This window comes from Myotis lucifugus, unplaced genomic scaffold (genome assembly GCF_000147115.1).
Source record: "Myotis lucifugus unplaced genomic scaffold, Myoluc2.0 scaffold_239, whole genome shotgun sequence".
NCBI classification, from domain to species: Eukaryota; Metazoa; Chordata; class Mammalia; order Chiroptera; family Vespertilionidae; genus Myotis; species Myotis lucifugus.
Genome location: NW_005871287.1, coordinates 182,215 through 209,253, shown reverse-complemented (window position 1 = coordinate 209,253; position 27,039 = coordinate 182,215). Strand labels below are relative to the sequence as shown.

Below are 27,039 nucleotides of genomic sequence, written 5' to 3'. Positions count from 1 at the left end.
AAGCCAGCACCCTGTGTAGTGCCACTCAGAGTCCCTGATTTAAGGCGCCCATGTCCCCAGGTCCATGTTACAACTATTTGACTAAAGAACAGCTTTATTGGTGACCTGAGGGAACCGTGGAGTATCAGCCTGCCAGGCCTCCTCCGGGCAGGAAAGCCAATTGTGATTCATGGAAGTTCCTGACAAGAGGTCAGATCCCCACTCCTAATTATAAAAAAATTCCAAATCTTGATTTCAGAGTCAACAAAAGGCCAGAGGCTGGAGTCCTGATAGGTATCAGTGCCCCTGCCTATGGGGGCTTAGGCTGCCGAGTTGTTCAGCAACATCTGTGGGGCTGTGCAGACAAGGTTAGAGGCCAGGAGGCCACAGGAAAGTGCCCAGACAAGTTTCCAAGAGGGTTCACACTTGGGCAGCACATGGAACCTGGCCCTTTGATTGCACTTTGGGTCCGATGGGATCAGTCGCCAAGCGGGCCTGGGTAGCAGAGAACCTCGCCTCCTGGCCCTCGGCATGTCGAGGCTCCATGGTCTGGGTTCAGCGGTGCTGCTACAACCTGTCACATGTCTTAGCTCCTCACTGCTGAGGTGTTCCCAGCTGCCTGACAGGGTACAGGTACCACATCACCACCCCTGTAGGGTTGATGATTACTGTGAAGATGGTTTCAGTCCGGAGGCCACTGATGACGCCACCCGTGTAGACATCCTGGGCCTGCAGCAGGGAGGGACATAACCAGTGCCCCCATAAGAATGGCCAGGCAGAGGGCATAGAAGCCTGGACTCTGCCTGTCTGTGCTGGGCCTCCCGTGTGCACTGCAGAAGTGGGAGCCGTGACTCTGTCACTTCTCCACCGGCACAGCCAGCTGATGCCCAGACATAGGCAGTGGCGAAAGCCTCGCCCACAGAGAACCTGAGCACCGTGCCAGCAAGGGCTGACCAGTGAGGCGAGGAGCATGGCCTCAGTGGGTAACGGGACTCATTCATACTCAGTAGTCCTGTTCGCTTAGCCTGAAAGTACCAGCGTGGAGAGCAGCACCAGCCATGGCCCTCAGTGCCTGCAGCTGCCCCTTGAGCACCTGCCACAGGACCCAAGGCCCACGGCTTAGGGGAGGCCTGTGTGAGGCCCACCCCAGCAACGCCCTCCCAGGAAAACAAAGGGCACTCACTACCTGCAGGGCGCTCACCTCATACAAGATGGAGCTGGTGAAGTTGAGCTGGGAGAGGGAGCAGTGGAAGCGATATGGCATATCTGTCCTGCGGCTGAAGAAGACCAAGGCGTAGGCATTATTGTCCAGGGGCCGCAGGAACACTTCGATGAGGGACTTCTCCTGGGCACAGAAGATGGCTGCTGGCTGGGGTTCCTGCTCAGGCAGGCCCTGAAGTCCCCTTCCTGGCCCTCCCTTGAGCCCTGGGTCCCCCCTCCCCAGGCCACAGTTTCATTCCACGCAAAAGCTTAGGGGGGTGATACCACAGCCCTCCAGTACCCCACCTATCTAACTACTTTCCTTCCTTCCCTGACTTGGCAGACACTCCCCAACACTTCCTGTGTCCAGGCCCCATGCCAGGACACAGACGCAATGCTGCATGAGGTCCTGCCTCAGAGAGCTCATAGGATGATGGGAGGGATGGACGTGGACAGCTGCTGCCCTGGAGTGGCCAGTGGGATGATGCACTCTGCCCTGAGCAGCCAGGAGCGTGAACCCCATCCTCCAGAAGGTCCCCGGCCTGGCAGGGATTAGCTCCCTCCTCTGGGCCTCCACAGGTACATTCTACAGGTGTGTAGATTTATTCTAACTGGAGAGGGAAGGAGTGTGCAAAGAGCACAAACTTTGGGCAACGCTGTTGGAATCAGGTCCTGTTGTGCTATTTACTAACTGTGGGGCCTTGAGCTAAGTTACTTAGACTCTTCAAATCTCAGTTTCCTCTTTTGTAAAACAGGGAAGGACTATCGACCTTGTGAGGAAATGTATCTAGAATGCCCAGCACACAGTAGGTGATCAATAAAAAGTAGACACCAGTACGAGTAATAGTTGTATTCCTTGGCTCATACAACTCCTAAACACTGTAGGGAAGCCCCAGTTCTCTACCAGACACCACAGTTCTCTGCCAGACACCTTATACTTCCAACCTGAGAGGCCTCACCGTACCCTGGGCACTGCATGGTGACGTCTCCCTTCCCCAAATCCCATGAGCTGTCCTGCTCTGGCCCTGCCTCACCGGGCAAGTGGGGGACAGCTGGAATAGCCCCCAGTAGAGTCTTCAACTGAATGCACCCAGCCTTGCAGTCTTCTTCTCAGGGGAGCCTAATCCCTCCGTCTCCCCTTTCTTCCCCCCACACCCCAATACCTTGAGAATCCTGCGTCCCTGGATACCTAAGGGATCCTGGTTGATTTTGATCATGAGTGGATTCTGCAGAATGTCCATGTTCTGGGCAGAGATGGTACGCAGGTCCGTGGATATGAAGAGGGGGGCCGCCAGCACTGTCCACAGGGCCATCTGGGCCCGAGCTTGCTCGAAACTGAGGCCAAAGTTCCCAATGAGCAGCTAGGGGCAGAGGAGAGAAGTGGTCAGCCCTGCCCTCTTCAGTGGGGAGGGTATAGGCACCAACCCCAAGCTTGTAGCTGAAGCAGGAGAAGATGGAGGTGGGAGGCACGGCCACATGGGGAGCCTGGTTTGGCAAACACCATTCCCTAGCAGTGTGGCCTCGGGATGAGTTGAGTCACTTTCCATTTGAGCCTCAGCTTTTTATTTCACAAGAAAGGGGTGCTGGTCATGTCACAGGTCATTCCGATGGGATCCTGCTGCCAAAAGCATTTGTAAACTGAAACACGCAAGTCAAGAAACGCACCCAGGATGGCAGTGGTAGGAAACCAGAACCAGAGCCGGACAGAGTCCCTGCTCTTGCCAGTAACCACCACCTGCCCCACCACCTGACCCAGGGCAACCAATCTAGACGGGACACAAACGATTACTGCTCACACAACACCGTTACATACTTAGTGATGCCAACCTAACTAAGCACTGTACATGTGCCAAGCTGTGCCAAGCATTTTAAAGGGCCATCCATTTCACCCTCAAAACAGCCCTATATATAAGGTAGCTACTATTATTATTTTCATTTTCCAATTGACAAAACAGGCACAAGGAGGCAGCCAACCAATGTTTCATTCTCATATTGATGTTTCTCTCTCTCCCTCCCCCTCTCTCAAAATCAATAAAAAATATTTTAAAAGACAAAAATTACTAAAATTAAACACAGAAACGGAGGCACAGAGAAAATTAAGTCACTTGCCTAAGGTACGTGGCAGAGCTGGAGCTAGAACCCTAAGGCAGGCCGATTTCTGTTTCTCCAGGTGCCCCACTATCTGGCCAGTATTTGTATTATTTTAATCATCACTGGTATTAAATCTTGATTAAATGAAGAGATAGCTATAAAACTCTAAGACAAATTGTAAAAATATTTAAGTCACCAAGGCTACGAGTGAGGTGGGTACGAGGGGCCGGTTCTGCCGGTGGAGGCTCTGCAGGAGGGTGACAGGGTACAGGGCATTGAAAGAAGGCTCAGAGGCAGCCTGGGTGGACAGGCTAGGGAGGGAATGGACAGAGGTGTGGAATATTCATGTTTTTCACTCTGCAGAGGAATACTGTTTCACTTAGAGCTACTGCAGACCAAGTTCTCAAGTTTCAAGCATCAGAATTGCCTGGGAAGACTGTCAACAATGGGCATTCCCAGGCCCTCTCCCAACATTCTGATCCAAAAGGTGGGGGTGGGGTGGGGCCCTGGGAACAGAATTGTAAATAAGCTCCAAGGCAAGTCTAATGCAGCTGGTTCAGAGACACTGATCTAGAACCTGGCAGTGAGCGACCAGAGAGAGGGAGCAAGTCCATCATGGTGATGGGTCCTGGGACATCCCCTCCATGTTGGTACCATGTCTGGGTCGTTCCAGTGTCCAGGGCCGGCCACTGGTTGCAGAATGTCCTGATGGTCCACAAACCAGTCCAGGATGGAGAGCACACTGCTCCAGGAGTCCTGGATGTCGTCATAGTTGCGCCAGAGGTTACAGATCTCTGCCAGCTGACTGTAGTTCACCTGGGTGTCAGGGAGGCAGAGTTCAGCACAGGAGTCACCCTCTGCTGCCCGCAGGCTGCACAGGGGCGGGGAGGCTCAGCAGGAGACAAGAGGGTGGGGAAGGCAGAGAACCAACCCTAGCTTGTTCAGGATGAGGAAGGACGCAGAGAACAGCCCTGCTCTGGGGCTGCCCAGGCCTCTGCTCCATGGATGCTGGTGCCAGAAGCCTGTCCTGCCCTCCCATGCCAGCTGGGTCAAGCCCAGGGTACAGGCTCCAGGTGGTATACCACCAACATCCCTGCTGCACACCCACCCTGTGTTCCCGCAGTGACTCACCCTCTGCCAGCGTCCTCCCTCAGGTCTGCAGGTCTGACCGCACCCTTTCTGGTGTCCTAGGTGCTGAGGGCCCCTGCTGAGGTGCCCACAGGCCCTTCCGAGACGGGCCCCACCTGCCTATCCTCACCAGCCTTCTGGGTCTCCAAGCCCACTCAGGACAACCCAGGTTCCCTCCGCCTGATGGGTACAGTGTGCCTGCCCATCACGTGTGGTTCCCATGCCTTCAGCCACCTCACAAGTGCCTCTTCTCTAAGACCCTAGGCTGGCTGGGTGCCTCTGGGGTACTCGGGGCCTTCTCTCTAGACCTACAAATCAGCACTCGGGCAGCTATGGTGAGAGGAGAAGGCGATGGGCGGCCTGTGACTGCACAGGAGGTGGGGAGGCTGCCAGGTGGGCGCAGGATGGCTTACCAGGATGGCTTACCTTGGGGGGGGAGGCCCCCTTCGTAGGCTGGCCAGCTGCAGGAGAAGGCGATGGGGCGGCCCGTGGCGTTCAGGGCAGCAGCCATCATGGGGTACCCTGGAGAAGTCCAACCCCCACATTTCATGACCGAGAAGGTGCAGGAAGCAGCCTAGGGCCTCAACCCAAACATTCTCCCACCAAAGGTGAGGAAACTGACGCTCCACAGAGGTGCTTCCCCCTGTGCCCAATGCTGCGAACACTTCCCAGGTGGGCACGTGCCAGCATCTTTAGGAGCTTGGAGCCCTGGGTGAGGGGAACTGGGAAACGCCACTTCCTAGGAGGCATACAGACAGACAGGCTCGGCCAAGTGGACCCTGGGGCCCCTTCCATGGCCGTCCCTCCATCTACCTGATGGCCCCCAGCCAGCTGTGCGGCTCACCCTTGGCCCGTTCTCCGGGGTCGAGTAGCAGCCATCCAGCTTCAGCATGTCCACCTTCCACTCGGCGAAGGTTTGAGCATCCTGGACCACCTTGTCTAGCGTGGTGCCGGGGAAACCCATGCAGGTGAAATTGCCCAGGTCCTCATAGATGCCCAGCTGTAGGCCCAGGGAGTGAGCCTGCGGGGGAGCCAAGGACACAGGGGGCTCAGGCAGGACCCTCAGGGAGCCACCTCACAGGCGCATCTGGCCCAGCCCCATTCAAACCTTCCGGTGCCCCAATGACAAAGGAGAGGGCTCCGCTTGCTGGCTGGCCTCGGCCAACTATGGTCCTCTCCTCCCTCCAACACACACTCCCAGGGGCTGATCCTTGCCTCTAGGCCTTCGCTTCGCCATCCCCTCTGCCTTAAATGTCATCTCTCTGGTATCAGCTCACGAATTGCCTTCTCTTTGCAGAACCTTCCTGAAATCCCAGGTGGATCAGATGTCCTTCCTGGCTCCCCCCACCACTGTGGGCCAAAACTAGCGATTTGTTTGTTTCCCCTTCAGACTGAGTTCTCAAACAGGGATGGTGGAAATAGAGCCCTAAGCAGGGTGAGGTGGAAAGAGTGATCTGGCCCCCAGGCCAAGGGGCAGGGCTGGGTGGGGCTCACATAGTCAGCCAGGAAGGCAATGCCGTTGGGGAAGCGCTTGGGACTAGGCATCAGGCGGCCTTTGGCATCGCGCCCACCAATCCAGCAGTCATCGATGTTAAGGTATGTGTAGCCCAGGTCCCGCCATCCGTCCTGTGCCAGCCGGTCAGCCATCTCCATGAAGAGCCGCTCACTGGCAAGAGGAGCAGGGGATGGAGCAGCTTAGCGGCCTAGCATGTTCCTCATCCAAGGCACCTTCCTCAGAGTTCTCAGATGCTGAGTGTGAATCCAGGCTACAAGGACCCTGGCCTTGGGGTCAGCTGCAGACTAAGCCAGGTAACAACTGTAAATGGCCCCAGGCATAGTGCCATGAGCCCTATGCAGGGTGAAGTTGAAAGGAATGGTCTAGCCCAGGGGTGGGCAAACTTTTTGACTCAGGGCCACAATGGGTTCTTAAACTGGACCAGAGGGCCGGAACAAAAGCATGGATGGAGTGTTTGTGTGAACTAATATAAATTCAAAGTAAACATCATTACATAAAAGGGTACGGTCTTTTTTTTTTTTTAGTTTTATTCATTTCAAAAGGGCCGGATCCGGCTGCGGGCCAAGGGGCAGGACTGAGCCAGGGGCAGCACTGTGAGGTCTGGCCTGGCCTCACCAGTTATCTCCTGTGATTATCTCAGGGGCTGGGTTCACAAAGTACCTGCCCCACAGACCTGACAGGCCCCACAGAGGCCCCAAGCGTGTCACAAGGTTGTCAGATGTCCCAAGAGTCACCTCTGGCTGCAGCCTTGCTGGGAAGGGAGATGGGGGGGATTTGACCCTGTTCTCTTTTCTCGCTGACTCTCTCCTCCCTGCCCCCACTCTGCAGGGCCCTGGGCACAGCTTGTCAGGTGGTGTGGTGCTTCCTCACCTGATGCAGTTCTCTGGGTCCTCTTCACAGTCAATGTTGCAGCGAAAGCGTTCCCAGGCCAGCCAGCCCATGGGCGGCCTCCGCAGGAGCCCATTCTCCAGCACCAGCACCTGGCCCACCAGGGCTAGCAACGGCACTGTAGGAGGATTGGGGATGACTGAGTGGCTCCCACAGCCCCGGCCCTCGCCCGACCCCCTCCACAGGCTGCCGGCCTGCACACTAGAGGAGCAACTCCTGGGCTTGAGGTAGACTTGGCTCTTCCTGCAACTGCTGGCTCCTGCATGCAGTGGGTGAGCAGACAGATGGTGCCTGGAGCAGGTCAGTGTGTTTGAGGCCTGGGGGACATCCCCACTTGCTGTTGTTGCCACAGCAGTGCTAGAATTAGCAAAAACTAATAGCTAAGGTCATATCCTTTCTCTACCCAGACCAACTCCATTACACAGAACTGACAGTCCACTGTAGCCAGACTCCAGGTCTTTGCTCTCCACCACAGATCCCCAAGAGACCTAGAAGGGCTAAAGAGATCAGCCAGGCCCTAGCTGGTTTGGCTCGGTGGATAGAGCGTCAGCCTGCAGACTGAAGGGTCCCAGGCTCGATTCTGGTCAAGGGCACATGCGGGCTCCATCCTAATTAGGGGGCGTGCAGGAGGCAGCTGATCGGTGATCCTCTCTCATCATTGATGTTTCTATCTCTCTCTCCCTCTCCTCTGAAATCAGTAAAATTATATTTAAAATAAAAAAATAAAAAGAGAGATCAGCCAGGTGGGACCTGCACAGCCAGCTCCCCAGGGTGTGCCCTTTTCCTCTCGGGCCTCAGTTTCCCTATCTGTAAAATGGAGTTAATGTGCCGACTTTACAGGGCTGTTCTCAGCACATGTCGATATCATATAAGATTGGGCCTCTGCACTTTAGAGGGGAACTGATTCCTCAGGGGGGCGGGCAGTTCCTTCTCCTTTCCCAGCCCAGCTCCAAGAATAAGAGGAACAAGTCTCCCACATGGCATACCCACATCAGGGGAGGAGGCCTGGACTCCCGCCAGGTAGTCCCACCCCCAGCTGGTCACCTACCCTCCCAAAGCCACCCCCTCCCGTGTAGGTTACCTGTCTTCCACAGCATTGCTCTGCACCCAGCGTCCCAGGAGCCGACCAGATCTGCTTTTCCCAGCTTTATACGTTGGGCTTTGGAAGCTAAGAAACGTTAGAAAAGTACTGGCGTCGCTACTGCCCGACTAGCCCTGCGGCCTTCAACCCTGGGCGGGGATCCCCAAACCGCCCCCACTACCCCCACTCCCTGCCCAGCCATACTTCCCGGCTTCCTTCAGAAATACTAAACAACGTGTCTCGGACATCAGACCTCACCCCCCCCTGCAGTGCGGGGCGCCCCGAGAGCCCAAGGGCGGGCCTCCTCCGGCCGGGGCCCAACAGGCAGCACGGGCTCCAGGTCGCCCAGGAAGAGGGGAGACGCCAGGCCGAGACCAGGCTCTGGACTCCTCCCGGGTCTGGGTGGCCGCCTCTGGCCGCCACAGGCAGCAGTCACCGCGCGGGGACCCCCACCCCAGAGTGCCCGGCCCGCGGCACTCACCTGCCACCTCCTCCGACCCACCGCAGCTTCTGCCCCCGGAGCCGCGAAGCCCTGCAGCCGCCGGATTCTCCGACCTCGTTCCAGAGGGGCGGGGCCTGACGGCGGCCAGCCCTCCCCTGGAGCCTATCAGAACCCCTCCAGCAACGCCGTGCCCCGCCCTCAGGGCCCTGCGCTCTCCGAACCGCCCCCAGCCCCGCCCCCTTTGGGCTCCCGCTGACCCCGCCCGCGGGCATAGGAGGAAGCTGCTGTGCCGCCTGCCCCAGCTCCCCTGAAGCTAGACCTTTCTCCCCTGCCGGGCCCTGTGGGCAAGGAAGTGTCTGTACGTTGCAGACGTGCAATAAACAGCTGTGCCGTGAATATCTGCTAAGGGCTTTGTTAAGGGGCATGAGCCCTGGCTGGTTTGGCTCAGTGGATAGTGCATCGGCCTGCGGACTGAAGGGTCCCGGTTTGATTCCGGGCTGGGGGCGTGCAGGAGGCAGCAGATCAATGATTTTTCTTTTATCATTTATGTTTCTCTCTATCCTTCTCCCTTCCTCTCTGAAATCAATAAAAATATTTTTTTTAAAAAAAAGAGGAAATGAGGGGATACCCTGAAGCGTGACTCTCAAAACCGGTAGCGGAAGATGAATACATAAGCTTGGGAGGGGAGTGGGCGGGGAAAACAAACCAGGTGGAGGGCACAGCTCTTGCCAAGCCAGGAGGCTTTCCTTCCCACCGGACACTGCGGCACCTGTTACACTAGCCCAGGCACTCTGTACGTTTCTTCCCAGTTTCATTCATCAAAATTTTATTGACCAACTACTAGGGCCAAACACTTCATCCTTGGCACCTTCACTGGGTTAGTCACGAGCATCTGAAACATAACGGGCCCAAACGGAACACCTGCCACCTTCCATATCTCAGGTAATGACAACTGTCCTGCTAGGTGCTCAGGTCAAAACTTTGGAGTCGTCCTTGCCTCCTCTTCCCTCACTCCCCACATTGTCTCTCCGCAAATCCTGTTCTCTACCTTCAGAGCGCATTCTGAATCTGGGCACCTCACTGCTCTCCCAGCCCCATCATGTCTTGCCTGGATTAGTGCAGCAGCTTACATTTCAACCACATTTATTCTCTCCACAGCAGCCTGGCTAGTCCTTGAAAACAGCTCACTCAAGACCCTGTGATGTCTGTTCATCTCAATCTGGAGCAACAGCCCTCACAGCTTTACAAAGCCCCACCTACACATTCTGACCCCACCCGCTACTGCTCTTCCCCCACCTCCCCCGCCCCCCCCACCCCCCCCCCCACCCACCTCCCCCCAACACACCGCTGCCGGGCCCTGGCCTCCTTGCAGTTCCTCGAACGCAACAGGCCTCAGAGCCATTGCACTAGCTGCTCCCTCTGCCTGGAGTGCTCTTCCTCCAGATACTGGCATGACTGGCTCTATCATTTCCTTTAAGTATTTCTCAGATGTCACCTTCTCAATGAAGCCCACCCTGATTATCCTGTTTAAAACTCAACCTCCCCATTCCCACAATTTCCTCTCCCTTACCATGTTCTATGTTTTCCACACCATGTATTATCTTCTAACTCATTTATTATGGTTTATATTATTAATTGAATAAGATTTAGCGAGGGATATAGATAATACACAGGAAATAAAAGCGTGAGTGTAGGCAAGTTTTCTATTGTGGTTAGTGCTACAATGAACACACAACCCCGGGATGTGATAGACTTGAGAGTAGGTGAAAGGGTTCAGAACAGGCCTCCCTATGAAGTGCTACTTTAGCATGTGGATTATTTTGAGCTGAAGGCAATGCAAACTCTGTAGGCTCAGGAGAAACTTCTGCACCCCCACAACTACCTAGAAGAATTTAAATGAGGAGCCTTGCCCATGATAAGAGTTATTACCAGATATAACGTTTTATGGCCTATCTCTATGGCAGGGCAAACATCTGCTCTTCTTAATCAATCTGTGAATTCTTATAGCTCTCCTCCCCTCTGAAGCGCCAGGCCTCTTACCACATTCCTTAGCTCAGAATATCATGGACACCTTATTTTACCTTTCTGGCTCTGAACCTCTATGTATGTGGGGTCTCTGAATCTCTCAGGGATGTGGGGTTCCTGTATGTACGAATGTCACTAAATTTGGTTCTTTTCTCTTGTTAACCTTTCTCATGTTGATTTACTTATTTGACCAGCAGAAAGAACCTAGAAGAGCAGAGGAACTTTTCTTCCCCTCCCACATAGACTTCTTTACCGGTACGTCAGGGAGGAGACCTTTGAGCTGAGACATAATTGGTATGAAGGAGTCCGGAGGAGGTAGAGCTGAGGGGTAGGGATGAGCAGGAAGAGCACTCTGGGCTGCAGGTACTGCAAGGGGGACAGCTCTGAGGTGGGAACAAGTTCGCAGACACGGTTTGAGCGTACTGGCCTCCAGGGACATCGGGAAATCCCAGCCTCCTGCATTTGGGGGGCAGGGGTGGGGACGGGCAGCAAACGTTATACTTGAAGACTGATTCTGTCTTTGCCAACAATTTATTTAGCACAGGTTCATTGTGGGAATTACAATAATTTCAGAAGCCAATAGCATATCTCTAAATAACCATACTCCAAAAAAAACGACAGATTAATCACACTCATGTTCCAGGCAAGGGGAGGTGAAGGAACAATGTCCGAATTTAATGAGGTGCGTCTTTTTTACAGGAGGACACACTCTGGAGAATCAGCAACCAATCAAGAAGCTGATTTCCAGCCCTAATTGGTTTGGCTCAGTGGATAGAGCATGGCCTGCGGACTGAAAGGTCCCAGGTTTGATTCCAGTCAAGGGGATGTACCTTGGTTGCAGGCACATCCCCAGTAGAAGGTGTGCAGGAGGCAGCTGATCAATGTTTCTCTCTCATCGATGTTTCTAACTCTCTAACCCTCTCCCTTCCATTCTGTAAAAAATCAATAAAAATATATTTTTTTAAAAAAAGAAAAAAAGAAGCTGATTTTCAGCTGCTAGCACAAAAGTAAAAGTCCCCTTGCTGCTAGAGCACTGTTGCTAGGGAACCAAAAGGCCAGTGTTAGCTGGGAGGCTGTGCTGCTCTGAGGGTTAGCACTTCTGAGCCCGCCGCAAGGTTTACCACCACCACCCCCCACCCCCACCCTCAAGAGTCACCGGTAGGAGCAAATGTCGCAAGGGTCTTTGGAGAGTTTTTACGTTACAGAGCGTCGCTTTGCCCAAACCGACACTCTCCAATAGTCCTCCCATTCCCAGTATTTACAGTCAATGTCCCCTTTTCATAGCTGCTCCTCCCTCCTCCACGGGTCCTTAAGGACCAGCCCCCAGCTGGGCTGCTGGCTGCTTCGGGACTCCGCATGTAGAATGATGACCTCCTGACTTCATACTTAGATCAAAGCAACTTTTTTGGGGTCATCAACAAGTGGATTAAAACAACTTCACTTAAGTCATAAGCAAGCGGATTGACCTGAAATCATATTAAGCAAACACGCAGCACAGGCCCACCCGCTGGGCCGGACCCAGGCGGAACCCGGGGGGGGGGGGGGGGGGGTTGCCGTGGGAGTGGCACAAGGGGAAATAGAAAACCCCAGAAGCAAAGACCTGGTGACTCCAGGGCCCAGTTGCGTGGCCAGAAAGCTCAGCCGGACTTGCGGGCTGAGTAGGAGCCCGCCCAGAGGAGGCGCCGGGCTGGGCCTCCCGGGCTGGGCCTCCGGGCTCGGCTCTGCGGACAAGTGGGCGGGGCAGGGAGAAGGGGACTTGAGTGGGGAAGAGAAGGCCCGGAACCCTCTGGGCGGCGAGGGTGGGGGTGGAGGGGAAGGTGGGGTGGATGAGTCTGAGGACGGCGGACGGCCTGCGGCGGGGCCCTGGGTTCGAGGCCGCCAGCCACTGACCAGCTCTGTGGCTCAGGCAGGTCCCGGCCTCTCGGGCCTCAGTTTCCTTCCCGCGAAGATCGAGGGGCATCTGGTGAGTCCTGGACGGGCGGGGAGGGGGCAGCGACTCGAGCCGCCCAGGCGGGCCTCCTCGCTGCGCAGCCACGTTCGCAGGGTCCGAGACGGGACCGCCCCGGGGAGCGGCCGCAGCCCGGCACCGACCACCCTCCTGGGCTGCGGGAGGAAGCGGCCCGGGGAAGGCGTGGCCCGCGCGGACGTGGCGGGACAGCCCCAGTGCAGCACCGGGAAACCGAGAGCGCGGCGGCCCCCGCCGGCCGGTCGGTCCTCGCCCAGCCCGCTGCTCCTGGAGTAAAAGAATCCGGGAAACCCGGTGCAGCGGCCTCCCGCCGAGAGTGCGGCCGGGATTCGCAGTCCTGGGCGGGCTTTAGGGGGAGCACTCCCCCCGGCGGGCGGGGGAGGCCCGTGGGTTCCCGGCCCGGACCCAGGTGAGGCCGCTTCTCCAGCCACCGTCTCTGTCTCCGCCTCCTCCGCGGACCCCCTTCTAGACCTCCGCCTCCCCCAGCCCAGGGCCCAGTTCATTTCTCTCTCAGCGCTTATCGTGACCGATCCTTACATAGTTAGTGTTCAATCATGTTCCATCAATACACTATTATTAGTGTTTGCTTACAGTGTCTCCCCCGCTGGAGCGCAGGCTGCGGGAGGGAGGCTGTGTGTCGCCCACTGTTGTGCGCCCCGTTACTTCAGCAAATGTTCCTGAGGGCCCCTGGCCCTGTGCGGCCGGGTGTGGGATTATCCCTGGAGCCAAGCCACGGCCCTGTCTGGGCACCCTGAGGCTGGGGACAGCGGGTCAGCACAGGGAGGTCTGTGCGGGATGAAGGAAATGAAAACGGGGTGTGGGGGGGGCTGTGGCTGGGCCCTCCTGGGTCAGACCACCTTGGTGGCCGGGAGCAGTTTAGATCATGTGCTCTGGGCAGGCCGCTCAGATTAGGTGATTAGATTAAAACCCACAAGTAAACTGACCAGTGCTACGAGGGCACTTAACAATGACGGAGCCTCAGAGGGCCAGGAGTTGTCTGTCAAGACAATAGGAACCCGCCCCTTTATTGCTCCTAGGAGCCTGGCCTGGGGAGGTGGTTTGGTGGGGGATTACCAGGGGCCTGGGCAGGCTTCCTGGAGGAGGCAGTGGTTTCACTGGGCACCAAAGTCAAGAGCTCTCATCCTTTAGGACCGTGGTCGGCAAACCTCGGCTCTTGAGCTACATGCCGCTCTTTGGCCCCTTGAGTGTGGCTCTTCATAAACCTTAGGAACACCCTAATTAAGTTAATAACAATGTACCTACCTATATAGTTTAAGTTTAAAAAATTTGGCTCTCAAAAGAAATTTCAATCGTGTACTGTTGATATTTGGCTCTGTTGACTAATGAGGTTGCCGACCACTGCTTTAGATAGGTTGACCAGGTCTGAGAATTCTTTTGCAGGCGCACTGGAAATCACGTGGTCAAGTGGTTGAGCCTTGTGGCCAGACCAGAGAGGCCCCTGCCTCCCCCTAGGAAGCTCTGCTGGTAAGTGCGTCATCGCCGCAACTTGTCCCCAGCAGGTGTGAGGGGACGAGGTGGCCAGGCTGTGCTCCTGCTGGCCATTGGTTGTGTGCAGTTCACCTTCACTGCTCCCTGCCTCAGTTTTCCATGAGTCAGGAGGGTCATGCCCTGGAGGTCTGGCCTCAGGGTTGGCACTAAGGGGTCCCCAGATTAGGGGATGGTTTAAGCACAATAGTTTCAATGGACTTGGGGTCCATTTCAGCTCAGCTGGGCCGGTTCCTTTGGATTTTAAAAAGCTGCGTCAAAACCCTGCCATACCTCCTGGTCCGATACGAGCACATTCTCCTTTGAGTCCTCTGACGGCCAGTGTATTTCAACAACAACCCGTGAGAGAAAGGCAGGGGAGACTAGCTATTTCCACAGATGAAGCCACTGAGAGCCGCAAGCAAACAGCAAGGGAGTAGAGGCCACAGGGCTGGGCCCAAGCCTCCTCCAGAGCCAGCACCCTTCCCCACAGGGACACGGGGCTACCTCCCTCTCTGACCCATGGCCGCCTCTCTTGCCTCACAGTTCTTATGGAGCCATGAAGCTGAACGAGAGGAGTGTGGCCCACTATGCACTGAGCAACTCCCCAGCGGACCACAGGGGCTTCCTGCGCACTTGGGGGGGCCCAGGGACTCCACCCACCCCCAGTGGCACTGGCCGAAGGTGCTGGTTTGTCCTCAAGGGCAACCTGCTGTTCTCCTTTGAGAGTCGAGAGGCCCGGGCCCCTCTGGGGCTGGTGGTGCTGGAGGGCTGCACGGTGGAACTGGCCGAGGCTCCCGTGCCGGAGGAGTTTGCCTTCACCATCTGCTTCAACGCGCCCGGTGTGCGTCCATACCTGCTTGCTGCTGATGGACCGGCAGCCCAGGAGGCCTGGGTGAAGGTGCTGTCCCGGGCAAGCTTTGGCTACATGCGCCTGGTGGTGCGCGAGCTGGAGAACCAGTTGCGTGATGCCCGCCAGGGCCTGGCCTTGCATCGGCACTCATCCTGGAAGGCGGGTACCAGCCCCTGTAAGACCCAGCCTCCTGACCAGTTGTCTCGGGGCCTGGAGAACGGCCACACCCTCTCCAGGGATTACAGCCCAATGGGCTTGGTGGAAGCCGGGGGCAGCAGGCCAGCAGGGCGGAGCTTGGCAGAATGTGAGTTGCAGGGCGCTGCCAGCCTCCTCCTAGGCAGGGGCCAGAGCCCCGTGTCCCCTGAGACCTCTTGCTTCTCTACCCTGCACGACTGGTACGGCCAGGAGATCCTGGAGCTGAGGCGGGGGTGGCAGCAGAGGGCCCGGGGGAGCCAGCCAAAATGTGAGCAACAGGATAAGCCCTGAACCTGGACCCTTTGGGTGCTGCCCTTGTCCTGCTGGTCAGGACACCGGGGCCAATTCTTTTTTTAGGAGTTTGATGTTTACTTGTTTCCAAAGTTGCTTTTTTTTGAGGGGGTTTTCCAGGTTCCAGATCCACCCTCATACCTGGAGAGGCCTGAGGAATCATTACTTGTATCCCCTTTATTTCCTGAGGCCCAGAGAGCAAAGGTGGCTTGGAGGGTCCTTTGGTGGGAGAGGGCCTTCAGCCACCACAGAGGGAGGTACTCTGCTCAGAAAGTGCTGGAGCCCCGTCCTCTCTCTCCTTCTGGCTGTCCTGGTGCTGGGTGCTGACCCCGGAGGGACTGGTAGCTTTTACGTCAGCAGAAATCCTGACTGCACTCGGTACGCAGCTGCCAGCTCCTGGGTCTGCAGAGGGAAGCCGAAGAGGTGGGCAGGCAGCGTGGTTCCCCAGGGACAGCCCGTTTGGTGTGGTGCTCAGTGCGGGCATTCTAGGAGCTTGGGCACAGGACTGCTAGCACCTTGTGATAAACCCTCTCCGGCCTGGGCTCCCAGAGGGGTGTTCCAGCTCCTGGAACCACCTGGGAACTTGTTCACAGTCCTGCTTGTCACCCAGGGTGCACCTGCCAAGACCCTCTCATTGCCACTCTCCCTAGCAGGCCAGATGTCTTCTTTTTCCATTTATTCTGGGAGGCACAGTGGCTGGCTCTATAGAGCCAGAGGCCTGACGAGGCTGATGCCCTACGGGCATGGTGGCAGGGGCCAGATGGGAGATGCAGAGACTGCACAGATCACACCCCCACCCCCAACGCACACAATCTGTCCCTTAGCCTCTGCCACTGGGGCCTCGGCAGCCTGACCAAGGCCCAACTAGGCCTAGAGCAGTGGTTCCCAGCCTCTTTTGGCCACACCCCACCTACGCATCTCTCAAATCCTGATGCCCCCGTGACATATAATTCTTATTATTCAAAAAGTGAACTCTTACGCACGTGGAGGAAGCCTAAAAGGCCATTAACTTTTTTTTTTAAATATATTTTATTGATTTTTTACAGAGAGGAAGGGAGAGGAAGAGAGATAGTTAGAAACATCGATGAGAGAGAAACATCGATTTAGCTGCCTCCTGCACACCCCCTACTGGGGATGTGCCCGCAACCAAGGTACATGCCCTTGACCGGAATCGAACCTGGGACCCTTCAGTCCACAGGCCGACGCTCTATCCACTGAGCCAAACCAGTCAGGGCCATTAACTTGATCTAAACAAGGTTCCAAAGAACATGGCATCATGAAAGAAAAAAAAAAAAAGAACGAAAGGACAGTAGACATACTGAGGAAGAAATATGAAAAAATAGCAAGTAAAGTTTCAAAACATAATAGAGAACTGAAATGCATAAATGTCACAATATATATTTATAGACTGTATATGAGGTCCCTAGAACCTTAAGAAATGCAAAAAATTCACGGATAACTCTCGCATTGGCCCCCTGTGGGGCGTGTGCCCACGCTGGGAACCATGGCCTAGAGGCTGAGGCTGAGCCTCCAGTAAAGGCCAGGAGGCTGAAACGCGGGTTCAGGGTCCGGGACCTCTTCCCGCCCGACTTGTTTCCAAAGAGGAGGGGCCGCCTCCCCAGCCCTAAACGGAAGCGCCACAACCTTGTTTTATATAGACATTCCAGGCTTTTATCTTTCTTATTGTTACAGTAATTTCTGTACGATTAAAACACTACGTTCTTTTCTACTCATCTCGGTTACTCAAGTTTATTTCAACAATCGCCTGAGGGCTGCTCTGCCGAGCTCCGGCTGGCCGGGGTGGGAAACGGAAAAACCTGACGAGTCTCCCGCACCGACCCTACTCACGGCCCGCCTACCGCGCCGGGGCTTCGGCGGCGTCCTCGTGACGTCACGACGTCGGGCTGGCCCGGGACAAGCGCCTCCCTCCCACCGCAACTGGAACTAGGCGCACTGCGCGACTGTGAGGCTGGGCCTCTCATCTGCTCCAAAAGCCTCGCGAGGCTTGGGGCAGCGTTCTTTGTGAGGGCGTCGCCGGGGCCAGGCGCTGGGGTCCGGGTGCCGGGATGGCGTCCGGAGCGGCTCGCTGGTTGGTATTGGCTCCTGTCCGATATGGGGCTCTCCGGAGAGGACCGAGTTTGAAGAAAGATGGAGATATCTCCGCCGGACGGGGCGGCTCAGGTCGGAGCCTGGTACCGTCGAGGTCAGTCATCGTTACTCGCAGCGGCGCCATTTTGCCCAAACCGGTGAAAGTGAGTGTCTGCCTGGAGGCGGGGCAAAGGTGCCGAGGCCAATCGTAGTGGGAAATGTGTGCGGGTCGACTTTGATTGATAGGAGCACTGGCCAATCAAACGGCCGCCTTAGGCCGGAAGACGGATCAAGGACGAAGTTTTGCGCTAATGCGCTAATTTTGACTGGTGGGAGGTGGGGTTAGGTCCCGGTGTTGAGCTGGGTGTACGTAGAGACTGAAGATGGGGGCGAGAACTGAGAAAGAGCATTTTGCACTAGCTTCTTTAGGAGCGCGGTGTCTAGATCCATCTCTGGTGCCAGAGGACTCGGCTTTATGAGTCCAATATAGACAGATCCTGTAACCTCTGCCCGTCTACCTCAGAGTTGATGTAAATGAAGTGTAGGTGGGACGGGAACTTACCTTTTTTTATGAGTTTGGACTTACTCCTTAAGTCATGTGATTTAAAGTCCTGAGAGGTGTGCAGGAGATTATTACCATCCATGTTTTTACCAATGAAGAAGGGCTGGGACGGAGGTGGGGGGGGGGGGGGCGCCGGGGCGGACAGAATAGTGTCCAAAGCTAGCAGCTCAGCTTGGTCCTGGAAACTGGTTTCCTGCTGGTACAACCTCCATCAGGTCCTATTTTTCCATCACCGAATGCTTTCACATGCCCTCAGTACCCGGGGTTTCCTAAGTAAAATGTAAACAGCCCCTTATACCAAACAAGTTTGCTTTTTGACTCCCAAAACTGGGGGCGGGGGTGGCTACAAAACAAAAATTCTTAAAAGCTAGGCTGGCCTATGCTAGTTCACACAGACAGGTGAGTTCAGGGCTGTTTCCTAGCAAGACGCAGGAAGGTGCAGGGTGGGTGTTGGGGAAGAGATGCCTTATAAAAAGGCATAGCTGAAAAAATGTTTGAAACTCCATAGGAAAATACAAGAGGAAATGTTGAGATTTTACAAAACAACCCAGTCCATTTAAAAAGCTAGACTTTCAGTGTAAAATATATGCTCACTTTTCAAAACACACCTGTTTCTAAAATTTAATGTGGTGAAATCAAATTTGTCATTGGGAAACCTGTTACTTCAAGAACTCTAAAGAATATCCCTTCACTGTACATCTTTTTATAATCCATTTTCATGTATTTAGTGTCTCCAAGTAAAACTGAACTTTACTTCCAGAGTCCAGCCCTCTTAGTACTTTCTCACCTGTTTCTCTATAGGTATCTGTAAATAATTACCATATTGTGCTCCAATTTTTACTTATTTTTATTTTATTTTAAAATATATTTTTATTGATTTCAGAGAGGAAGGGAGAGGGAGAGAGAGAAATATCAATGATGAGAGAGAGTCATTGATCAGCTGCCTTCTGCACACCCCCCACTGGGGATCAAGCCCACAACTTTGGCAGGTGCCCTGGCATGTGTTCATAGGTCGAAGGTCAACCACTGAACCACACGGGCCGGGCTTTATTTTATTTTTTAATCCTCACCTAGGACATGCTTATTGATTTGAGGGGGGGGGGGTAGAGAGAAACATCGATGTGAGAGGTAACATAGATTGGTTGCCTTCTGTAGGTGCCCTGGCTGGGAATCAAACCCGCAACATTTCAGTATACGGACGACGCCGGAGCCACACCAGCCAGGGCATGTGCTCCAGTTTTTAGATGTCTAGAATACCTTTATCTTTCCTCTCTGGTATCCACTTTGATGGCCATAAAATCACTTTATCTCTTCTTCTAATTTTTGCTCTGAATTTTCCCAAGGACTTTAAAATCAAGTTGTTCATGATGGGGTTGGTGTCCCTAAGAGGGAAGGACCCTGGGGGGCCAGGCCTTCTGCAGTCCTGCCACAGTGGGCCCTGGGGCTCACAGTCACCGCTCTGACCCTCTGCAGATGTCCTTCGGCCTCCTCCGTGTGTTCTCCATTGTGATCCCCTTCCTCTATGTCGGGACGCTCATTAGCAAGAACTTTGCCGCTCTACTTGAGGAGCATGACATTTTTGTCCCAGAGGACGACGATGACGATGACTAACAGGTAAGACTTGCTATTCCCCTACATGGCCCAGGAGCAGGAAGGGGGTGGGGTCTGAACTGGTAGTTTGGCCTGGTGGACACTTGAAGCAGAAGTGCAGACCTTTAATGAATTGACTCATTTGGTGGCTAATGTTTTTGCCTTTTCTCTGTTGGATGAGGAAAACTGTCTTATTGACTTATAAATTCACTGGGGTTTCTTCCAACTAGGTTGGACCACAGCCAGACTATCTGTCTAATTTAATCTCTTATCTATTTATTTTTATCCTCACCCGAGGATATGTTTTTATTAATTTTTAAAAGATAGAGGAACAGTTTGAGAGGAAAACAATCAGTTGCCTCCCATACCTACCCCAACTGGTGATCCACAAACTAGGTATGTGTTCTGACCAGGAATCGAACCTGCAACCTTTGGTTGTACGGGACAACACTCCAACTGAGCCACTAGCCAGGGCTCATTTGCCCTTTATGTATCTCGTTCTCACCACCTCAAAATTTTCTCTACAGTTTAATATGCCTTACACACCCATCACAGCTTCATTTTAGTGCTTCAAATTGAAATTTAGAAACTAGATTCTCACCATGGACAGCTATGGTTACCAAGCTCTGCACCAGCACAGCCTGTACATGGTCACCACTGCTCATAGACCCTTTCCCCGGTACATGTCCCATTCAGCTTCCTTGTGTTGACTTCTGGTGCTCTGATATGTGTGTGGCTGCATTATTGTCATAAAGACACTCCTGATTCTTTAGTCTGGCATTCAAGGCTTGCCATGATCTGGTCACACCTATTCTAGCCTCATCTTCCATATTCCCAACCACACACCTATCCCTAGTACTCACCATTTCTTGAATTACTCCCAAGCACTGGCTCATTGTTCCTCCCACTCAGAAGGCTATGTCCCACTGCTACATTTCCACCAGTTCTTCATTATTTTTGATAGTCTTCCCACATTCCTCCATTTGAAAGTGACTGCTCCTTCTGACTGGCCAGTACCTCTCTGTTGACCCTCCATATTACATGTTTAAACACATACACCCCAAACTCTACTAGACTATGAGCTTCTTGCTGGCAGGGAACATGATTTATACCTTTAGGGCCCCCATGCCTGATCTGTGGTGAATGCTTAGTAAATGTACGAATGAATAACCAAATTTACTCAAAACTGCCTCTCTCCTGTTTGATAGAAGCACTCTGGAATTCTCTTTCAGTATGTGGATGAAGGGCTGCTCTGCTGCCCAATTCACTGCTGCTTTCCTTTCTTGCAGGTCATGAAGTTCGGGAAAGAGAAAGCCCTCCCTGAATCAAGACATGGCGATGCTCACAGCCTTTCCTCCTTGCCTATCAGCAGAAGGGACTAGGGAAAGCTCTCAGCCTCCCAACTCCAGTGAAGCCTCCTGCAAGGCCCATGCCCACAGCCCTGTGTCCCAGGCTCTGGGAGGTTCCCCGAGATGTGCAATCCACTGAGCATAACCAGATGATGAATAAACATGACAAATACCAACTATGTATGAGTGAGTGATGGCTGGATTTCTCAGTATGAGTAGGTTCTAGCTGTTGTAGTTTCTTGTCTCTGCTGTTTGTTCTCTAATAGGCCTTTGATTTACAACCCAGGGTCTCCAGGCCCTTATGGATCCATAATTATGGGGCCTGGCACCTATTTTCATTATTTACAAAACCCCAACAGAAACTCTTTTCCCTCAGTAAAGCTGTACAGGCCAACTAAACCCTCAAACTTTCTTTGTGTGGAATAACACTGGCTAATTGTCACATGCCAATCTATCATGGCTTTGGTTGTTAGTTTAAAACTACAAAATATTAAAATGATTATTTTAAAACTTGGTTTTTTAGATGAAAATAGGATCTTGGTGCTGAAAAATTTGGGAATCCTAAGGGTGACTATATATTGAACCCCCTTTTCCAGCTTTTAGACCGTCCAGTGAAGGAAAGAAGACTGCTGTCCAAAGCAGAGATCACTTCTTTTACCTGGTCCAACATTTATTGTTACTTTAAAGCTGCAACCGTTTGCAAAACAGTTGGAATATTTGTTCTCCGGGTGTGCACTGAACATCTGTGTCCTAGTGGGGAGCCTAATTGAGTAGGAAGTTAATTTCATTTTAAGGACCCGTGCTTGTTGTAAATAGAGAGTTAGGCCTCTGATCAGCCACTTTCTTCAAAACCCAGGGGAAAATAGCCCGTTTGTGTTCTCTACTTCTGTGCCTTAGTGCTGCTCTCATCCCTCTCCGACAGCAAGAGCTGGCTAATTTTGGATAATCTGTGTGGTGACACTAACCATTCAATCCTGGAGGCTGTGGAAACAGCTACATTAACGAAGTCATCCAGCCGCATACCCAGTATGACAGTTTCTCAACAGATGGCCTTGTATTTCCTGTTTACCACATGCAAGGCTCTGGGAAGAGAATCCACTGTCATTTATAGGCAACCCCACACTTCAGGAAAAGGGAACGAACAGGTGGTGTGTACATGCCTACCCCACTTGTTCAGGCAAAAAGTGAGAGACTGCAGAAACGGAGCTTCCCATTGGTTCACCAATGGAATCCTACCACGAAGTGACTATCATATACTGAGTTTATTTGTACTATAAAGTATTTAAATATCAACATGCACTTTCCCACTGAATGACTTCATGGGTCGTGGCCAACATAGAACTTGGACAGGAAATCCTTTGGCCTTGGAGTTTCTGTTTCATGGAAGAACCGCATAACGTGTGTCCGCTGCTTCCACACTTTAATAGTTTCCTCCAGTTCCATCTTTCCCTGCACAAGTGAGGGGAGAGGTCTTCAGTCAAAGTGGTCCAGTGAAAGGAATACAACACCGAAGGCCAGGATTCTATTTTCTGCTCTGACACTGACTTGAGTGACCTTGGGTAAGTAACGTACTCTGTCTAGACCAGTTTCTGCATCTGAAAACAGGTGTTGGACTAAATGATCTCTGAGGGCTTTCAAATATTCTTTAACTGGCTGACTGGTCTAAGGAGAGACTTCCAGGTCAATGGGCCCCTGCCCCATGACGCCTAACCTGACAGGCTTAACTTATATTTCTGCTTAACATGCTAAAGCTCCCTCCTATTGATGCTCGTGACTGATCAGAGACAGAATCAGGGCCAGGATTGGACCCCATTTACACAGGACTCAGCCAACCGGCCAGCCTCTTCCAGCTGTAAGCTGGCAACCAGGTGAAGCAGTAACCTCTAGGGAAGGGTTGAAGAAGAGCTCAAACTTTCACCCCTATACCTTTTTTTAGTTATAAAATGCAAGCCCTGATGGGTTTTCCCTTGAACAATCTTATAATCTCTTTAATCAGGTGATAACCTCCAAGTTCATCTGTTCCAGGCAACAGCTGCTGACCCAGCAGTTGCTTTTTAAACTTGGAAACAAAGTGTTCATCTGGGAAGACTGGAGAGCTCTGGGCAGGTTGGGTTTTTAAATCGGTCAGGGAAGGTCAGTTACCTTAATGACCAGAAGATCAACCACTCTGGGGTCTGTGACGTGGGCATTCTTCATAAACATTTCTCGGACTTTATCCCGTCCCTGTTTCACAGAGATGTCTAGCTGGAATAAGTTCACTAAAGAGAAAACATGACCAGGGTAGAAATCATATGGTTAAAACATGTTTTTTAAATTTTGATCTATGAGTATTCATTAAACACATAGAGGGTGCCCATTCAATTCACTTACCAAATATTAGCCTGACCCCAAGCTAGGTGCTTGAGGATGTGAAGTGTGAGACTGCCCTCAAAGAGCTTATATTTTGTTTGGGGAGACAAGGCCACTGCACTTGAAGGGCAATAAGAGCATAGGTCAAGTGTATGAATGACCTGGGTTCAAATTCCATCTCTGTCACCAGCTATATATCCCTGTGTACGTTAACTTCTCTGCCTGAGTGCATGTAAATATGAAGTGAGGATAATAATAGCACATTTAACTCCAGAGCTGTTGGGAGGATTCTAACAATGCGAGATGCTTAGAACAGTGCCTGGCATGGAATAAATCCTCAATAAATGTTAGTATTATTATTATTATATGGAACATTTGCCAAAAGATAACAGGTTGGAATTAAGGTAAAATGATGTGGTGTAGGTTTGTGCACTACACAAACTTAGAGTTGAGGGAGACTGCTGAGGGTTTGTGCAGGTAGGGAAGGCTTCGATCCAGCTAGCACTACCATGTTAGGTTACTGGGGGAAGAAGAGAGAAGTTTGACATAAGTCCTGTTCTCTTGGTTGTAAATTCTAATTAGAGGAACTGCTACCCATGAATGCAAACATGAAATCACAATATTCAGCAATCTCTGGTTAAATATGTGCCTAAAACAGTGGCAGAGACTCAATGACCTAGACTTCACGTGAAGCACACGGACGGCCTTTGAAAATTACATTGCAGTCATTTGTATTCCCATCCCAGGCAGTCAGCCTGCAGTGGATTTGCTGATGACAGAGCCTTGTGTGGTAGGTGCAATAAGGACAGAAGGGGGCCCACCAGCTGAATGCACAGCACAAACGAGGCTCTCGGGATAGGCTGGGCAGTGTGCTCATTTGGTGAGGTGCCTGGTGTTGTTGTCATTCCTGCGACATGTCCATTCCACTCTACAGAACTGTCACAACCAGCTCTGAGAACTACTGTTGAGAGCTAATTAGTGACCGAGTGAATGAATAATAAAGCTTGACTTTTTAACTATACTCATAACTTAGTGACAGAAAAACAAAGCTTCTGCTGAGGAAATACTATGCCATGCTGCAAAGACAGTGTTTCTGACCCACACATGGAATAAATACACGATAGCAGAAATCGAACAGGAGAAACTGCATCCCAGCTTCATAGGTCAGGAAGTGTTCACAGAACGGACAGGACTGAGGATCAGACAGTAGAAAGAACTCCGTATCCAGTGGTCACTGGAGCAGTTTCCCATGGGGAGCCAATTCTACGCATCTCCCCAAATCTGCTGCCTTCGCTGCCTTCACTTCCATAGCTTAACATCAACCGGGGTGGGAGTATTTACACCGTGGAGAACGGAAAACATTATACATCTAGGTTTCCCTCCAGAGAGTTGGCTGTTAAAACACTACAGGATCATATTAGAAATTTTAGAAAATGGTAAACAAAGGGACAATAAGAGACACAAAAATAAATGTAAACTAGTGTGGACCCTAGAATTTAGAATCTTACCACTTGGGATGGGGGGGAGGAGTGAGGCCTAGAGCGGTGGTCGCCAACCGGTGGTCCTTGAGGTCCGAAAGGTTGGCGACCGCTGTCCTAGAGCACTGTGGGGACTTGCCTGAGGTCATACTACTGGTCCCTGGCAAACTTGGGCTTGGAATCCAGGGTGTTTCTTGTGTTGTTTTAAAATTTACAATTGGCACTCTTTGAAGGAAAGAAATATGAAGAACCTTCCCTTGCTATCAGTATAACCCTTGCATCTTTATATTCGATTCCTCACTGTAGGAAAAAAAACAAGGTGCCCCTAGGCACACCAGGGGAGCTGGTGCCCACCACTCCCATCCTCATGTCCTCCTGAACCACCTGCCAGGAAAATGTCACGTGCACAAATGCAAAGTTTTGCTTACGAAGTCAGTTCATAGATCCCTGAATGCCCATCCTTCCAGGTTAAGAACCTTTGTTCTCAAGAGACAAATTCCATAGCTTTGTCCCAGGCGCCTTCCTGGCATCCTAACCCCTGAACACAACCTTCCACCAGTGGAAAGACCTTAGGAAGGCAAACAGGAGCAGCCTAAGCTATGGCCTGCTGAATTGTTCTTTGGTCTAAATCAGTGGTTCTCAAACCAGCAGTGACTCTGCCACCCCCTGCCCCTAATATATGGCAATGTCTGGAGGTATTTTGGTTTGTAACAATTAGGGGGGAATGCTCTTGGCATCTAGTGGGTAGAGGGCAGGGATGTTGCTAACATCCTACAATGCACAGGGCAGTCCCCTAAAACAAAGAATTATCCAGCACAAATGTGGCTATTGAGAAACCCTGGTGTAAATTTCAACTGTTCCCTACCTCCCACTCCTCCCTGTAACAAGAAAGGGTTCTGGGCACTCTAGGCAAGCATTATATTTTGAAACATCTGAATTTAACACACACTCCCCATACCTATTATCCACCTGTCCCCTGAAGGCATTTGAATTTACAATCCCTGAACCAGTAGTTAGTTCTCTCAAGTTTCTCCTTCCCTAGGATCCTGTGGGTTTAAGTTCTGGTCATCCACAATTTCTCCAAGTCAGCTTGAGGACAGGGACAGTGTGGAGCAGTCACAGTTCCTATCGTTAGAGAACTTCTACAAGGAGGCTTCTGCTAGGGTAAGCCCTATAAATAACAATAGTGATAATGACAACAATAAAACAACAGTAGCAGCCAACATTTAAGGAGTGCCCGAGTGCCAGGCCCTATCCTAAGCACTCTAGCTATATTAACCTATTTAATCCTCATTTGATAGATGAGGAAACTGAGGCACAGCAAGGTGAAATCACTTGCCCAAGGTCACACAGTAAGGGGCAAGGCCTCGAGGCAAGTTCAGCAGCCACCACATTCTACTCCTCACACAGGCGGCGAGTAGCAGCCGGGAAGAGGTGCTATGGTGCTCCAGCTAGCTTAAAAACACCTCCCCTCTCGGACTAGCAGTGATGGTCTGCATTAAAACACACTAAGTCAGTGGTTCTCAACCTTCCTAATGCCGCGACCCTTTAATACAGTTCCTCATATTGTGGTGACCCCCAACCATAAAATTATTTTCGTTGCTACTTCATAACTAATTTTGCTACTGTTATGAGTCGTAATGTAAATATCTGATATGCAGGATGTATTTTCATTGTGACAAATTGAACATAATGAAAGCATAGTGATTAATCACAAAAACAATATGTAATTATACATGTGTTTTCCGATGGTCTTAGGCGACCCCTGTGAAAGGGTCGTTCGAACCCCAAAGGGATCACAACCCACAGGTTGAGAACCGCTGCACTAAATCGATGAAACAAAAGATCCAGGCCCTGACATGAGTACTGACTGCCCCTGACAGTTTAGGGGGCTTTCCCCCAACCTTTCTTTCATCAGGTACAGAGGGTGGGGAGCTGAGGGGGATGCCATGATAAGGAAACAAAGTCCCTGCACCCTGCAGTTTATATTTAACACATCAGGTGGACAGGCTGGTTCTGACATCTCGGTGATTGCAGGAGTTCTGAAGTGGCGGAGGGCAGACCCCAGGGGGTGGAGGGGAGCAGTGGCTAAGCAGACTAGGGGCAGGCGGAGACAGCATAGGGAGCAAAGCTTGGAGATGGAGGGGGGCGGGGCAACACCTCACTGACATGGATGACCTTGGGAAAGTCACTTCCCTTCTCTGGTTCAGCTTCTTCTTTTGTGAGAGACGTGGGAACCCGACGGTCGCCCAGCCCTACAAGCCACCTTGCTGTACAGGTAACCTAGGGGCGCTGGACACGGTCTGGGAGCTAGAGTTGCCTTTGGGTTCCAGGTCCAGCAGGCTAGCTCTGGACTTTGGGCAGCCACTTCGCCTCTCCGTGCCTCAGTTCCCTCCCCTACACAGTGAGTACGTCATTGACAGTCCCTGCTCTCCCTCCCGGGGTTTCGTTTAGAATTACCGGGGCGGGGGGGGGGGGGGGGG

At 52.4% G+C, this 27,039-nt stretch overlaps 3 protein-coding genes across 3 annotated transcripts in view; 1 reads left to right on the top strand and 2 right to left on the bottom strand.

Annotated features, from left to right (window-relative positions):
* Positions 1–76: 76 nt before the first annotated feature.
* On the bottom strand, positions 77–14,805 carry NAGA (alpha-N-acetylgalactosaminidase). The gene is given in 11 exon segments (XM_014464128.1): positions 77–708; positions 1,181–1,324; positions 2,343–2,540; positions 3,925–4,091; positions 4,831–4,920; positions 5,243–5,257; positions 5,260–5,419; positions 5,893–6,064; positions 6,785–6,920; positions 7,884–7,970; positions 14,658–14,805. Coding segments are annotated over 11 exon segments (1,452 nt in total). The 3' UTR covers positions 77–573.
* Positions 14,806–17,053: 2,248 nt separating this feature from the next.
* SMDT1 (single-pass membrane protein with aspartate rich tail 1) lies at positions 17,054–20,910 on the top strand. Its single transcript, XM_006098503.3, has 3 exons — positions 17,054–17,392; positions 19,264–19,404; positions 20,670–20,910. The coding sequence occupies exons 1-2, from the start codon at positions 17,207–17,209 to the stop codon at positions 19,399–19,401; spliced, it is 324 nt and encodes a 107-aa protein (XP_006098565.1). The 5' UTR covers positions 17,054–17,206; the 3' UTR covers positions 19,402–19,404; positions 20,670–20,910.
* Positions 20,911–21,972: 1,062 nt separating this feature from the next.
* NDUFA6 (NADH:ubiquinone oxidoreductase subunit A6) overlaps positions 21,973–27,039 on the bottom strand; it is a 5,552-nt gene continuing 485 nt past the window's right edge. Inside the window, exons 2-3 of the mRNA XM_006098502.3 lie at positions 22,872–22,987; positions 21,973–22,178 (exon numbers count right to left, since the gene is read on the bottom strand). Coding sequence (XP_006098564.1) covers positions 22,047–22,178; positions 22,872–22,987 — 248 coding nt within the window. The 3' untranslated portion in view covers positions 21,973–22,046. The remainder of the gene's footprint in view (positions 22,179–22,871; positions 22,988–27,039) is intronic.